Genomic DNA, 17,347 nt, shown 5'->3' with positions numbered 1-17,347 from the left:
TTTAATCAATCAATCAATCAATCAATCTTCGTCTGTTTTGTCATTTTTCAGTATTTTACTTTGCTTTCACTCGTCTGCCGTGTTTGTTGACGCCTCTCTGTGCCCCTGCTCAGGTGCCCCGGAGGCCCCGTCTATGGTTCGTCTGAGCGTGAGCAGTAGCACCACGCTGACCGTCACCTTCCAGGAGCCGCAGTGTCTCAACTCCACCGTAGTGACCAAGTACAGAGGTGAAAACATTACAACTTACTCACCCACACGCCAACAAATATAAAACATTTATTTATTTATTTATCGTCCTAGTCTGATTCTTAATGTCTTAATGTCAATTTAAATCATAGTTTTTTACTGTTTAAAGCTCCGTTCAGACAGGATGAACATCACAGGTGGAGGTGGGGAAGGAAATTTAACAACATAATAACAGACACGGACATTCAGCAGGACAAAGCCAAAACAGGAAGCCAAGAGCAGAGTGAAGAAGCTTCTCAGAGTCATAACTCAGTTTTTATTTACCCAAAAAAAAAAATTCATTTACAGAAAAAGAGCAACAAAATGTTCTGTGCCCATAAAAAGGTCAAATAAACAGAAGTAAAGTGGAGGAGGTGAGGAATGAAATAATTGAACTGCTGCTCCTGGACGACATTTTAACTGAAGGGAAATAACAGGATCTGGTCTGTAATAGATGTGGACGTTCAGCAGGATAAAAAGCCAAAAGACAAAGCCAAGAGCAGAGTGAAGAAGCTTCTCACAGTCATAACTCAGTCACATCTGAACACACAGACATGAAACACATTGATATCATTCAGTGTGACTTACACTTCCCGAGGACATCGTTATCACCGATAATCGCCAATAAACCTCCATAAATCCACTCAGAGAGCAGAGAAAACGGTTTGTCTGTACATCCTGTTACTGAGCTGCTAACAGCTGATTCACAAGACTTTTAATGGACACTGTTTGACTAAATGTGAACAAATCTGGTGTAAAAACATGTCTGAAAGAGAAACGCAGCTCCAGATCTACAAAAACATGAAATTCTACACTTTTAAATCTGAGGACGTCGCTCCTGTAATTATATGTGAACCACACAGCAGCACGCCTCCACTCTTTACTGCTTTTGTTCAATTTAAAAAAAACATGTTTATCTTTTTCAAAGTGAGATATTTAAAACAGCTGTTTTGTTATCAGCCGGAAAATAAAAACTGAAATGACAGCGAGGCGTCACCTGTGAGTCAAGAACAAATAATAATAATAATAAACTTTATTTATACAGAACTTTTAAAAACTAAAATACAAAAGGATTTTTAACTGAAGAACCAGAATCAGGCAATAAAATCAGAATAGAACAGAATAAAATAGAAGAGAATAAAATAGAATAAAATGCCCCCAGTATAAGATTATAATTAGAATTAATTAAAAATTAAAACTAATTCACTCTGTAATCATTAATCATTTGGTTTTTGTTGTAAAATATCGTGTAGCTTATTATTATAATCAGTGTTTAATTGATCAATCTTTTCTTCTTGTGGAAAACAAATAGTTTTAAAAAATGATCAACTTCATTTTATACAAAACAAAGTTACAAAATGAAAAACAATTAAAAAATAATGAAAAATAAAATGGAATTCAAAACCCAACAATAATATAAGATGGAAACAATAGAAATAGCAATAATAATAAAACAGTAAGATGTAAATAAATAAATAGATAAGTGTGTAAATATGAGATTTAACAGACAAACAAATAGAAACAGACAAGAAGAAACAATCAGAGACGCCTGCAGGCTGCGAGCAGAAGGTTAACGATCATTTCATCACATCAGGGTGAACTATTGATCTGTAATGAAAAGAGAAGCTGACCCTTTACTGTGTGTGTGTGTATGTGTGTGTGTGTGTGTGTGTGTGTGTGTGTGTGTGTGTGTGTGTGTGTGTGTGTGTGTGTGTGTATGTGTGTGTGTGTGTGTGTGTGTGTGTGTGTGTGTGTGTGTGTGTGTGTGTGTATGTGTGTGTGTGTGCAGTGGAGTGGAGCTGCCTGAAGGATTTCTCGCTGCTGGCTGGAGAGATGGTGTTGGATAATCTGCAGACACTGAAGTGCACCATCAGCGGCCTCACCACGGTAACGGCAGCAGCATCGCTGCTCCCTCTTCTTCTTCTGTCTCTGTTAGAGAAGATAGAAACATCCCAAATCACTCCCTCGTTCACAGGAAACGTTTACAACTCAGAATTAATACTCTCAGGTAAAACGGAGGGTAAATATATGAGCTGAAGTCATGACATCACTTCCTGTCGAGCCTCTGTAACTCTACACGATCTCTCATTCAGCATCTCTTAAATGTTTTATTTGTGCACAGATAAAACTACAAGCTACGATTCAATTAATTACCAACTATTTTGATAATCAACAGGCTGTAACAGGCTACCGTAATTACTGCAGTAGCAGGGCAACTAAACTGCCCAATTTTGGTTGATTTGGTCGTTTTCCTTGATTTTTGTGCTTCTACTACAATTAAGTCAGCTACGTAGTTAAATGGTTTCTTTATTTGTCTGTTTTAATTGTGTTTTTTGCTGATATACGAGCGTGAGTCTGCACGGGGTGTTTTATTTTGAAAATGGACTAGATGCTCTCTGCTGTCTCATTCATTCATTCATTCATTCATTCATCCATTCATTCATTCATTCATTCATTCATTCATTCACTCATTCATTCACTCATCCATTCACAGCGCTCTGATCATGTTCAGCTCTGCTGTCGTGTGTGTTGAGTTGCGTTGGTGACATTTAGTCAGCGAGCCGTTTAGTGGACGCCGGCGTTGGTGATGCGTCTGCTGCATTAAAAACAGTCGGCCGTTGGGAGCAGCGGCTGACATTCACACATTCACACATTCACCTCCACAACGTTTAGAGAAGAACTCGCCGCCTGAACAGAGAGGGCGAGACACGGTGTGGTCATAATGAGCTCAGCCAATGAACGGACTCGAGTCACAGATCCACATCTCAAGTGTTGCTGAGAAGCGTCTCTGATTTACATCCTGTATTCATTAAGTACAGGCCACACACAGTTTATTATTTATTTATTATTTACATTGAACCTTCACAACATTTATAATTTACTGTATAATTTTATTTACTCTGCAGAATCATTCAGGATTAAAAATATTTAATATGACTCAAAATACGACAAACACAAACAGAAGTGATGGAAGAAGAAAAAAACACGTAGCAGCGTTTTAATGTTGTTCAATTTAACAACTTATACTGAGTTATAACAATGCAACTTTAATAAACTGATTATTTTATATATAAAATATTGATCTGAAAAGTAACCTGAGTTCAAATATAAAGTAGCATAAAGTATAAATACCTCAGTATTTATACTGTTCTACATTTACAGGATCTAAACTGTCTTCATGATATAAAACAGGCTGAAGATGTTTACTGCAACAGAATAAAGACATGTTTTAAACACAAAACTCTTAAATATTAAAGTATTTCTCAAACATATAAGTCAGATTTAACGTCTCGCCGAAGAGAAAAGACTGAAGACGAAGTATATTTGATGTTTTATCGCTGGTTATATGACGGTTTAACTATTCAGTGAAATGTTGCTTCATTTTCTGGATGAATGATAATAAAAAGACTTGAGTTGTGTTTCAGGAAGGAAAACTGTTGTAATGCAGAAGACAAATGTTTCACTGCTGCAGCTGTTTCAGTGTAAATGAAGTAAATGTTGGTTTCTTGTAATAAATACATAAATAAATAAATACATAAATAAATAGCTATAAGAATGAAACTTCAGAGTGAAAAAAATGTGGCTGAATGTGAACAAGAACATTTGTGTGAAATCTTTAAGTCTTTGTGGATAATAAACATGACATGAAGAATAATCTAATATTTTTATAATCTATAAATATATAAAATAGTCTGAAATAGAAACTAAGCTGTTGCTGCGTCAGAGAAATCATATAATGAGGAGAATTTAGTTCAAGTAGAGATCAATGAAGATGATCAGAAAGTGATCTATAATCTTACTGCTGCTGCTTCAGTAACATATTATTGATCATGATTAATAATATTTAATCCACAGTGTCTGAACTTCATCCATCTACTGCAGGATCACATCGTTACTGTCAAACAGGATTCAACTTTTCTTAATTTACATCCAAACATCACTTTAACTTCATCAGAAAACATTCAGACAACATTCAGAAAACATTCAGACAACATTCAGAAAACATTCAGACAACATTCAGAAAACATTCAGACAACATTCAGAAAACATTCAGACAACATTCAGAAAACATTCAGAAAACATTCAGACAACATTCAGACAACATTCAGAAAACATTCAGACAACATTCAGAAAACATTCAGACAACATTCAGACAACATTCAGACAACATTCAGAAAACATTCAGACAACATTCAGACAACATTCAGACAACATTCAGACAACATTCAGACAACATTCAGAAAACATTCAGACAACATTCAGACAACATTCAGAAAACATTCAGACAACATTCAGACAACATTCAGACAACATTCAGACAACATTCAGACAACATTCAGAAAACATTCAGACAACATTCAGACAACATTCAGACAACATTCAGAAAACATTCAGACAACATTCAGAAAACATTCAGAAAACATTCAGACAACATTCAGACAACATTCAGAAAACATTCAGACAACATTCAGACAACATTCAGACAACATTCAGACAACATTCAGAAAACATTCAGACAACATTCAGAAAACATTCAGAAAACATTCAGACAACATTCAGAAAACATTCAGAAAACATTCAGAAAACATTCAGACAACATTCAGAAAACATTCAGAAAACATTCAGACAACATTCAGACAACATTCAGACAACATTCAGAAAACATTCAGAAAACATTCAGACAACATTCAGACAACATTCAGAAAACATTCAGACAACATTCAGACAACATTCAGAAAACATTCAGAAAACCTACAGACAACATTCAGAAAACATTCAGACAACATTCAGACAACATTCAGAAAACATTCAGACAACATTCAGAAAACATTCAGAAAACATTCAGACAACATTCAGAAAACATTCAGACAACATTCAGAAAACATTCAGAAAACATTCAGAAAATATTCAGAAAACATTCAGAAAACATTCAGAAAACATACAGACAACATTCAGAAAACATTCAGACAACATTCAGACAACATTCAGAAAACATTCAGAAAACATTCAGACAACATTCAGAAAACATTCAGACAACATTCAGAAAACATTCAGAAAACATTCAGAAAATATTCAGAAAACATTCAGACAACATTCAGAAAACATTCAGAAAACATTCAGACAACATTCAGACAACAGGATAAAATACCTGAAACATTCAGACGTCAGCTGACAACATCAAACCTTCAGTGTTTTCGTTTTGTCTTCACATCATCATCATGTGTTTGTGTGTTTCAGGGTCGGCTCTACTACGTGCGAATGTCGGCCTACAACATGAAGGGCTGGGGTCCTCCTGCGTCCTCCCTCCCTCCGTCTGCAGCTCCCTCCAGTAAGTTCATTCATACACTTCATCCACATGATCTCTCTAATCCAGCGGATCACATCCCGTCAGCAGGTCCGAACCCTTCAAACCTGCCGCAGAGACTCTGCTGAATAACTAATATCTTTCTCTCGTTAACTCGCCGTCTCTTCAGCGTCTCTTCAGCGTCTCTTCAGCGTCTCTTCAGCGTCTCTTCAGCGTCTCTTCAGCGTCTCTTCAGCGTCTCCTGTCGATGAGTAAATCCTGACCTCACATACAATAAAACCATTAACATCCAGATGTGATCGTCCACTTAAACTGTGGAAGAGTTTGTCACGTCAGCCTGTTAATAATCATCATGAAAACATGAAAGGTCACATTCTGTTTTTATTTATTCATCTTTATTATTTATTTGTTCTCTGTGTAATGCTCTTGTGTTTTTAGGGTTTAATTTTATTTTTTTATTCTATACTTTTATTAATGTTCCTCTTGATCCTCACAGCTGTGTGTTTTCTCAGTTTGGTGAACTTTTGTTGTTTTAAATGTGCTCTGTAAATAAATTGACTTTTCACTTTTCATACATGAGACGCAGCGCAAAGAACATAAAATTAAAAAGAACTTTATTTAATCTCACTGAGATTGAGACCTGAGAACAATAAAAGTGTGAAAAAATAAAAAATATTTCAGTAAGATTCAATAAAACAGATGCAGACAATAAAACTATAAATAATCTACTTAAACACAAGATTATAAATGTGTTCAGATGTTTCTTAAAGGCTGCATGTCACATATTTACAGTGATGGAAGAAGTATTCAGATCCTTTACTGCAGTAAAAGTACAAATACAGCAATGGAAAAATACTCCATTACAAGTACCATGTAGTGGTTCCCAACCTAGGGGTCGGGCCCCTCCAAAGGGTCAGCAGATAAATCTGAGGGGTGGTGAGATGATTAATGGGAGAGGAAAGAAGAAAAAACAAAGTTCTGATACACAAATCTGTTTCCAGTTTTTGGACTTTTTCTCTAATCTTTGATTTTTGCTGAAATATTGGATCATTTGAACATTTATTGAAATGAAAGCATGTGAGAAGTTTAGAGGGAAAAATCACTATTTGGTGGAGCTGTTAACAACTCATAGACATGTGAAATGTGACCCCGACTACACACTGCTTTTTGTAAGACGTCAAAAGTTTCATCTTTAACCCTTTCATGCATGGCGGTCACTACAGTGGACAGCTGTTCAAAAGCTTTTGTTTTCTTATATATGCATGGGGTTTAATGGTACAGCTGTACATCAGCCAACACAGTGGACTCTAGTGTGTCGTCCCAGACGCTGCCATCTGTCGGCCAGCCTTTAAATACAACACAAGTTTCTCAAAACCAAGATGGCCGCCTGGAAATGCTCCACAGCTCAGGAGCATCTTGCCGATCCTTCTATAGTAACAGACCCTTGCAGGTAAATAAAACTTTGTAACATTAAGTAACAACTAAGGAGAAATACAATTGTTAAAATTTCCAAGTATTGATTTTATGTTGGGAGAAAATGACAGTCAATCATCTGTCCACTAAGTTGGACAAACTCCTTGAAAAATGTAGTGCAAATATTTTTTTTCATGCCTAAAGAGGAATAAAAACACTTATGAGGTTATCATAATTCATCCATGAAAGGGTTAAGAATGTGTTGTATTTGAAAAGCTTATTCTATTATCCATTGTGTTAGATCAGCCTTTCTGCTGCTCGGTTGTAAACAGGTGAATCATCTGAACGTTCTCGAAGGTTCTCAGGTTGGGAACATCGCTTCATCTCTCCGTCACGACTCTCTTTCTGCACATTCAAACACTGTAGCCTTGAGCTCTCTGTGTGTGTGTGTGTGTGTGTGTGTGTGTGTGTGTTTTTATGTCAGAAGCAGAGAGGGACAGAGTGTGTGGGTGTGCATTAATGCCAAACTGAAACAGATTTAAAGAAGCAGAAAGAGAGAAACTGCAGAGAGAAACTAACAAAAACCTTCAAACAGTTGTAAATCAATTCAAACAAATGAATTTATTCTCTGATACCTGCAGACAAAAGGAAAATGATCCTGAGTTTCTTTTTACGATACACTAAATCAAAGCTCCCTTTCATTTTATTTGTTACAACAAATCTTCCTTTAGGAAAAAAAAAAGGAAGAGAAAGGTCAAAACACTGCAAATAAAATAAAGACAGCTTTGATTTAGTGTTCTTCTTCTTCCAGCACTGAGGTTTTCTCTCTTTTATTTCCTGTTTTGTTTTTTTTTTAGATTGAGTCAGTATCAACATGTGGGCAAAGATTTATCTGTCCTAAAATGCAATTACATGTGTTTTTGAGCAGTCGTCTACTTAAATCTGGCCGAACATGAAGATCTATCATCATCCTCCTCTAGTTGACATTTTTCATGTAATCTCAGGACTGGATGTCTGCAGGCTTGTACTTACTTTCATTACTATGAAATAAATCTATTTAAGGACTCCCTGGATGTGTTTTGCTGCAGCAGCATGATGTTTTGGTCCAGTTGAAGTGTTTGAGTGTTTGTCCTCTGTGTTTGTGGTCAGACTGGAGAGAGAGCGATGGTCGGGAGCCCAGGAGGCGGGGTCACATCGAGGCCATGGAGCGTCTGCTGCAGCAGGTCCGAGCGACTCACACACACTACTGCTGCGGAGGTGAGTGACGCTGACTCACATACCGGGATGTCTGTTGGTGTCTCATCCTTCAGTACAGTCTTGGTGTCACACAGCTGCACTATATGTCATGAGTAGACGGTCAGGTGATGTTGCTCCACTTGTTTCTGGAGCCTCCACTTTAAGTCCGCTACCTCACCTGGAGGGCAGGCTACCAGGTGAGTCCTCCCAAAATACCTCCACACACTGCTTCTCAGATGCTTCAGTGTCAAGATGATCTAATAAGCACAGCTAGTGTTGTTTTCTGTTTTTATCTATTAGTCTAGTTTACTGATGGGTCAAAGGTCAAGCTGGTAGTGAATTTTAAGAAGGCCCTCTACTGGGTGAACCAGTAACCAACTGGTTAAAGGACAGTTTTCCTTGCTGTAATCATTCCTCCTGTTCGTACTGGATATTAAAAGATCCCCTTCAAATGTGCTTTAGTGTGAGTGATGGAGGATCGATTTGTGCCAAAACATATTTAAAAGTTTATCTGAAGATAATATGAGGCTTCAGTCGTCTGGATTATCTAATCAATTGGATATTTTAACCGCAGTGTGAGCGTCTCCTCTGCAGCAGCACAAAGTGCAAAAGATCTGAGTGAAGGTGAATATAGATCAGCAGGTGTGGTCATTATTAAATACTCTCTCAGCCAGTCACAAACAGCTGAGCCAATCACAGACACCGACACGCCCCTCCAGCCGCTGTCAATCAAACACTGACACACCCCTCCAGCCGCTGTCAATCAAACACTGACACACCCCTCCAGCTGCTGTCAATCAAACACAGACACCGACACGCCCCTCCAGCTGCTGTCAATCAAACACAGACACTGACACGCCCTTCCAGCTGCTGTCAATCAAACACAGACACCGACACGCATCTCCAGCTGCTGTCAATCAAACACAGACACCGACACGCCCCTTCAGCCGGCTGAGACAAAAAAGGAGAATTTCTGAACTAAAACTGTTAAAAATACATTAGAAAAACATGTTGATATTATTTTTGACTGCAAAGAAGGACGATTATATTTGATTTCAGTTGGACTTTAATTGAAAATAGAGAAAACAAATAAGAAAACTGATCAAAAAACAAGTGAACAAATATCTGACTAACTTTCAACTTTCAATTTTTGATGGTTACCATGTCCAGCCTCTCTCTCTCACACACACACACACACACACACACACACACACACACACACACACACACACACACACACACACACACACACACACACACATACAGGAGGTGCCAGTGGAGCCATGTACATAAATAAGCTTTAATAAGTTTTGCCATTCTGGATTATGCTCATTTATATGTTTTAGTATGTCACAGGTGTAGCGCTGCTTTGTAAATCATCCCACTGGACTGAAAAAACAAAAAACACCTCAGATTTCAGCCAAGCAAAGAGAGAGAGAGATTTTCCATACACCTGTTTCCACACACAGTTAGAGTTTTTATGCTGAGATGTTGGTGTAAATTTAAAAAAAACATTTCTACACTGTTAAGGAGCAAGAATTCAAGACTTTGACCCAAACTGTTCTTGACCATTACTCCATTCAGAGTTCATGAGCTGGGATCACAAGAATTAAAACAAATTACACAGACGGCCTTCAAAATATCTGCAAGACCATGTCATTTTAGAGACATTTATAAACTCATTATTGTTCTCACTGAAAGTAAGTTCTTTAAACCGTCTGAATTTTGTTCACTGCATTCTTACAATTATTAAATATTTTCACAATTTATTGCAGTATTACACAAACATTGGCACCAATTTTATTGCAACTTTGTGACAAATTTTCAACAAAATCTGTCTTGCTGGGCACAATACTCACAAAACAATCTGTGAGACTGGAGGTGAGATACGCTGCGCTGCATTCACTTTACATAAATATAAACTTATGAAAGTGTTGTGACGTCTTCACACATTTCATTGTGTTTTCTTTATTTCATTAAAATGGATTCAGTTTACTTTTTTGGCAATTATTTCTACACACAATAATCCGCAGGTTTATAAGCAGGTTTTTAGATTTTGTTTACAAATTTATTGAGAATCATAAAAAGGAATCTGTCATAAACATCTGAGCAAAGTCATATTGTTGCTTTGCTCAGAATATTTTATATAAACACAAGATGATCCACCGCTGTTCCTCGTCTGACTTGATCATCTTTAGAATCATTTTCTCTTCTAATGAAGTGTCGCTGCACCTGCACACGTTTCAGTCTGCAGCGTTTTAATGCTGTTAAATGATATCAAAGAGTCACAGCGAGCAGCGAGGAGGAGGAGGAGGAGGAGGAGGAGGAGGAGGAGGAGGAGGAGGATGGAGAGTCTGACGGAGGAATAGAGCGATCCTGTGCAGGACGTCGACACACAGGACGTCTGTGTGTGTGTGTGTGTGTGTGTGTGTGTGTGTGTGTGCGTGTGCGTGTGCGTGTGTGTGTGTGTGTGTGTGTGTGTGTGTGTGTGTGTGTGTGTGTGTGTGTGTGTGTGTGTGTGTGTGTGTGTGTGCGTGCGTGTGTGTGTGTGTGTGTGTGTGTGCTGAGAGAGAAAAAACACTCCGTCACTCAACCGACTCCAAGTCAACAGCTATGATGTCACTGGGGTCACTGCCAACCAGCACATACACACACACACACACTCACACACACACACACACACACACACACACACAGAATAAGAACAGACATGTTGTGTTTTAGGAGGATTTTTCAGCTCTGCACGTTTCTGAACAGACGTTTTGAAAAACAGAGCCGAGTCGCCCGCAGAGAGCAAAGAAAAACGTCTCGAAAAATAACGACAGAAGTGTGTGTTTGAATTTGGGTTTGCAGTACACGCTCAATTAGTCATTATCCCAGCTGTGTGTGTAAATGTAATATATACTTACCCTGTGTGTGTGTGTGTGTGTGTGTGTGTGTGTGTGTGTGTGTGTGTGTGTGTGTGGCTCTGCAGGGTGTATATTTGTACAATTTATTCTCAGAGAGCCAAAAATAAATGTGTGAAATTAATCAGTGTGGGTACAAAGCCACCACTATAGAGCAGAGAGAGCTCATTTAGCAGACTGCAGATCTTAATTTATGATGTGTGTGTGTGTGTGTGTGTGTGTGTGTGTGTGTCCAGCATACACACACACACACACACACACACAGGGAGCAGTGTTCCCCCGAACATGGAGAAGGACTCAGATACTAAATAAGATGTGGTGGATTTTCATCCAGTTAAATAATTAAGTGAGTGATAACATTCAGTGAGATGAGTCATCAGTGTCTCAGCTCATAGACATATATATATATATATATATATATATATATATATATATATATATACATGTAGATGCCACATCTGGTCTTCTGGCCGCTCTCTGCAGGAGATAATATCAGACTTTTTATCAAAACCAAGAAAAAAGGAATAATTTCACAGGCAAACAGTTATTTTACAGCACTCTACTGTCACCAACATGTTGAACCCTTTCTATCATGAATGTATGACTGAAGTGAATTTATAGCTTCCATTTATTATCATTATCATTGTTATTATTATTATTATTTATTCCATTTATTCCATTTAATAAATTTAGTTTAACTGATGATTAACTTATTGTAAACATCATGTATGTAAACAGTGTGAGAAATGTCAGGCAAGTGTGAAAATATGAATATTCATTAACACTGAATTGTGAAGCGTGTTGACGTTTTTAATAGTTCTCAGTCTTTATTTTCTATATTTATTAAATCATAATAGTTGTCATATAACACAATATAAAAACATAAAATACTTCTGAGATAATTACAAAACGTAGCTCAACTTTAATTTATTATAGTGACATCAGCCTGCTGTTTACATTCAACACAAGTATTTTCATTTTTGATCAACTAAATATTCTGTATTACACATGAATGTTTAGTATTTTCTGACAACACAAACTGCTGGAAAATTGATTGATTGACAGATCAGTGAGTTATGATGCTATAAGAGTTGATAGATCTCTTAAAATGTCAGAAAAAAACTTCCAAAATAAGTGTTTCCTGTTGTCTGAGGAGTCAGAGTTGTTGTGTGAATAAAAAGCAAAAGTAAACAGACTTCAAATCAAGTCATGAAACTAACAGAAACGTCATATTTCCATCATGTTTTCCATCGTTTGAGTTTTGACCGTCGCTCTTTTAATGACGTCATCCGGTTGTGTCTTCTTCTTCTGCAGCAGTTTAACGGCACCGACTGGAGAATTAGCGCCACCTGCTGGTTATCTGCTGATATTCACACAACAGCAGTGGATGGAAACAAACATTCACTACAGTTTTCTTTTGATCATTTTCAGACAGTTTGGTTAAAACGTGTGTTAAATCTGGAGGGAAACTTGGCCGGTGATGCCGTCTACATTCTCCTCTCTGTCTCTGACATGTTCACAACAACAAAGTCTGTGTTAAACCAGCAGTCAGGTGTCTGTAATCATTCCTCCTGTTCATATTGGATATTAAAAGATCCTTCAAATGTGCTTTCAATGGAAGTGATGGAGGCCAAAATCCACAGTGTGTCCACACAGTCATTTAAAAGTCTGTGTGAAGCTTCTATTCAGCTTCAGCAGTCTGAGTTAGTCATATCAAGTGGATATCTGACACATTTACAGTCTTTTTAGCATCAAATTCCCTCTTTGTGTTTCCTCGGACAGTGTTTCCCTGTTGAGCTGCAGGTGGAAGTATAGTAACAAAAAAGAGGAACTTTGGCACTAAAAAGACTGTAACGTTGAAAGATATCTACTTGATTTGACTCATTTGGACGCTGAAGCTTCATATTAGCTTCAGATTAACTTTAAATACATTTTTGTCCTCCATCACTTCCATTGTAAGGTCATTATGAAGGGATCTTCTAATGGTCAGTATGAACAGGAGGAATGATTACAGCAAGAAAAACAGCTTTAATGTTCATTTGGGCTCCTGACTGTTGGTTTAAGACACACCTGAAACTTCAGTTCAAATGTTTAATTTAAAAATTAATTGTTTAATTTGCATGAATGAATAATAAGTGTCATTACAAAAGTAATTAAATATTCTGTGATAACAACATTGTACAGAAATATTAAAACATACTTGAACTGTTCAGGGACTAAACTAAACTAAACACTCCTCTCTCTCTCTCTCTCTCTTTCTCTCTCTGTCTCTCTCTCTGTCTCTCTCTCTCTCTCTCTCTCTCTCTCTCTCTCTCTCTCTGTCTCTCTCTCTCTCTCTCTCTCTCTCTCTCTCTCTCTCTCTCTCTCTCTCTCTCTCTCTCTCTCTCTCTGTCTCTCTCTCTCTCTCTCTCTCTCTCTCTCTCTCTCTCTCTCTCTCTCTCTCTCTCTCTCTCTCTCGTTCTTTCTCGCCCTCCTCAGATGGAAAGGTGGCTGCCTCATTAATCAACTCCAATCATGTTTTTCAGCTCGCTCCAACCAAAACTCATTTCTTTATTTATTCAGAGTGACGTGCAGCGCTGCACAGTAGGCCGCTGCACTCTTGTCATATTATCCACTTGTCAAACCCAGTTAGCCTCCAGCACTGCAAACACATAGAGACTGTTTAAAGTCGGTGTGTGTGTGTGTGTGTGTGTGTGTGTGTGTGTGTGTGTGTGTGTGTTTGTGTGTGTGTGTGTGTGTGTGTGTGAGTGTGTGTGTGTGTGTGTGTGTGTGTGTGTGTGTTTTCATGAGTGCTGCTTGTTGAAAACTCGCCGGCTGCTCTGCTGCAGGTACGGTGGGTTGCGTAACGTTTCGGAGGCGGCGGGAAAGCTAAAGGTCGTCTTCCGCCCGTCTGATGACACACACACAGTTCGAGTTGCAGGAGAAACGTATCCGTTAGTCTCGCAGAAACATCGTTATCGTGAGCTCGTGTGGATGCAGGAAGGTTGAGACAGACGCTGAAAGGGCGGTTTTAAAGATGAGTCTGAACAAAACAGCTGCAGACTGCAGAGAGAGAAACATGATATAATTACCACTTAAACAAGCACCAGTTTCATCTCTGCCTTTATTGGAGAGAAGATAGTGAAGTGACGGACAGGAAACCGGGAGTGAGAGTTGAGTTCAACATGAAACGAAGGCTCCTGGCTGGAATCGAACCAGTGATGTAGAGACATGTAGAGATACAAACCAGAAGCTGAGATTCACACTGAAAACACTCTGGATGAGTTTTCCTCTGTCCACTAGATCTGTTTTATTCATCAAAATTCAACATTACATCATGGAAAAACAACCAGATATCATTATTAGTGTGGTTATTATTCAGTGTAATGTTAAATGTGATGTAAGAGGTTTTTGTTTGTTTTGTTTAAGGGATTTAATCAGACTCCTGTTTGTTCATTAACTTCTTCTTTTAACTCAGTTTTTTGGTGTAGATATTTATTTTGAGGTTTAGTTTTTACTGACGTAGTTTTGTTTTTTCATTACTTTGTTTATTGTTATAATTATTATTATTATTATTATTATTATTTGTCTGTTGGAAATAAGAGTTTCTACCTTTGACGACAGGAAAACACAAGATAGTCCAGCTCTTTTTAATCACAATTGATTATAAAACAGTTAAAAACTCATACTTTTCATTATTTAATTTCACTATAATTACACAGATGTCAGTATTAAATATAGTGAAACATTTTCTCCCCAGAGATGAAATATCGATCTATTCCAACTTAAAGAACTGATTTTTAAACTCATATTTTCACACACTGTTCATTCTGTTGTTAATCCCGTTTAAATATTCACAAAGATTTCTTCAGACATCACCAAATATCTCCTGATGTTGCTAAAACAACACTTTTTTTTAAAAATGTAGTTCTTCTTATGTGAAAGTCCTCTTCCTCCTCCTCCTCCTCCTCCTCCTCCTCCTCCTCCATCCCTCCATCACGTCGTCTGTCTGTACGGCGGTTTGTGTGTAACAGCCGTGGACACGTTTCCGTTTGTCGCCGGGCAGAACGGTAGCTCACCAACATGTCTGTGAGCGTCAGACGGCTCCACGTCTGCCGTCTGTTTACAGGACGGTAATTATGTGACGCTTAATTAGTCGCAGTAAAAAGGGGCGCTGTGGTCTGGAGATTGGCATCGCTGAGCGGCCGGCCGTCCTCGTGGGGCCCCACGAGGACGGGAGACAGGGATGGAGGGATGGAGGGATGGAGGAAGGGAAAAGCGATCCGACGAATGAACGAGATAAGATAACAGATCGGCAGCATGGGAGAGTGACTCGACCCCGCTGACCTCGTAAACAAAGACAAACTCACCTCCGTTTCTTCCATTCCAGACGTCTGGAAGACGGATGAACATTAATTCCATCATTTTTAAGACTTAAACAAGTCAAGAATGAAAAAATAAACTGTCTGGAGAAGTCTGAACTGGTTTCACATTCAGGACAGTGGTGGAAGAAATACTCAGATCCTTTACTGCAGTAAAAATACAACAATGTAAAAATACTCCATTATGAGTAAAAGTCCTGCATGAAAAATCTACTGCAGTAAAAGTACATAAGTATTATGAGCTTGATGTAGTTAAAGTATTGCAGTAAAAGTACATAAGTATTATGAGCTTGATGTAGTTAAAGTATTGCAGTAAAAGTACATAAGTATTATGAGATCGATGTAGTTAAAGTATTGCAGTAAAAGTACATAAGTATTATGAGCTTGATGTAGTTAAAGTATTGCAGTAAAAGTACATAAGTATTATGAGCTTGATGTAGTTAAAGTATTGCAGTAAAAGTACATAAGTATTATGAGATCGATGTAGTTAAAGTATTGCAGTAAAAGTACATAAGTATTATGAGCTTGATGTAGTTAAAGTATTGCAGTAAAAGTAGTGGTTTGGTCCCTCTGACTGATATATTATTATATATGACATCATTAGATTATTAATAGTGAAGCATCAGTGTTAGAGCAGCATGTTACTGTTGTAGCTGCTGGAGGTGGAGCTAGTTTACACTACTTTATATACAGTTAGCTAGTTTAGTCCAGTGGTTCCCAACCTAGGGGTCGGGCCCCTCCAAAGGGTCAGCAGATAAATCTGAGGGGTTGTGAGATGATTAATGGGAGAGGAAAGAAGAAAAAACAAAGTTCTGATACACAAATCTGTTTTCAGTTTTTGGACTTTTTCTCTAATCTTTGATTTTTGCTGAAATATTGGATCATTTGAACATTTATTGAAATGAAAGCATGTGAGAAGTTTAGAGGGAAAAATCACTATTTGGTGGAGCTGTTAACAACTCATAGACATGTGAAATGTGACCCCGACTACACACTGCTTTTTGTAAGACGTCAAAAGACAAAAAGGTTGGAAACCACTGGTTTCATCTTTAACAATGTGTTGTATTTTAAAAGCTTGTTATATTATCCATTGTGTCAAATCTTCATCTGAAAAGTAACTAAAGCTGTCAAATAAATGTAGTGGAGTAGAAAGTACAATATTTCCCTCTGAAATGTAGAAAGTAGCATCACATGGAAATACTCAAGTAAAGTACAAGTACCTCAGTATTGTACTTAATACTTGAGTGATTGTATTTAGTTGTGCAGACGGTTTGATGCAGCAGCATGTTTCCAAGAAAGTAAGAACAAATTATTAGAATTACAAAACAGAAACTCTGATGTAAAAATCAGTGTATTAAAAAAAAAAAGTTTCCTTCTCTTGTCTGTAGACACGTCCAAGCTGCAGAACCCCAGCAGGAAGCAGTCTGTCTCCAGAAGTCTCAAACACCTCTTCAACTCCTCCAACAAGTTTGTGAAAACACTGAAAAGGTTTGTGCTCGTTGGTTTCCTGTCTGACGGTCTCATGTTCAGGTTTATGAGTAAGATTCATCCTCACACGGTTAGATAACAGAGGACAGTCGAGCTGACGCTGTTAGTCGATTAATCTTTTATCTGTGAGTTCAAGCTCAACGAACATGATGCCAAAGTTTGCACAGATTTATTCTGCGAGTGAATGAATTGACTTTAATGTTCACTTTGTTTGGAGTTTGTGGGATTTCTATTAAAAGTCAGTGAGGTTTATCAGCCATTTAAGCAGCTAAAATCAATCAATTAATGGGGGAAGTTTGGAATTGTGTGACACTATAAAATATAAAATCATAAACAACTGTTGAAGTTTGACGTACAGTTGATCTCCCGCTGTAGACTTCCTGTCTTTTAAATAGAAAAACAACTGACAAACA

The 17,347-nt window shown here is 37.8% G+C and overlaps 1 protein-coding gene across 7 annotated transcripts in view; it reads left to right on the top strand.

Moving 5' to 3' along the window:
* The window catches only part of ankfn1 (ankyrin repeat and fibronectin type III domain containing 1), a 131,356-nt gene that overhangs the window by 86,846 nt on the left and 27,163 nt on the right, over positions 1–17,347 (top strand). For all 7 annotated transcript variants that reach the window (XM_042396734.1, XM_042396733.1, XM_042396737.1 and 4 more), the window contains exons 11-15: positions 114–227; positions 2,015–2,112; positions 5,464–5,554; positions 8,093–8,200; positions 16,835–16,934. In XM_042396734.1, coding sequence (XP_042252668.1) covers positions 114–227; positions 2,015–2,112; positions 5,464–5,554; positions 8,093–8,200; positions 16,835–16,934 — 511 coding nt within the window. The remainder of the gene's footprint in view (positions 1–113; positions 228–2,014; positions 2,113–5,463; positions 5,555–8,092; positions 8,201–16,834; positions 16,935–17,347) is intronic.

This window comes from Thunnus maccoyii, chromosome 20, assembly GCF_910596095.1.
Source record: "Thunnus maccoyii chromosome 20, fThuMac1.1, whole genome shotgun sequence".
NCBI classification, from domain to species: Eukaryota; Metazoa; Chordata; class Actinopteri; order Scombriformes; family Scombridae; genus Thunnus; species Thunnus maccoyii.
Note: the sequence above shows the minus strand (reverse complement) of the source record. Positions and strands in the feature narration are given on the sequence as shown.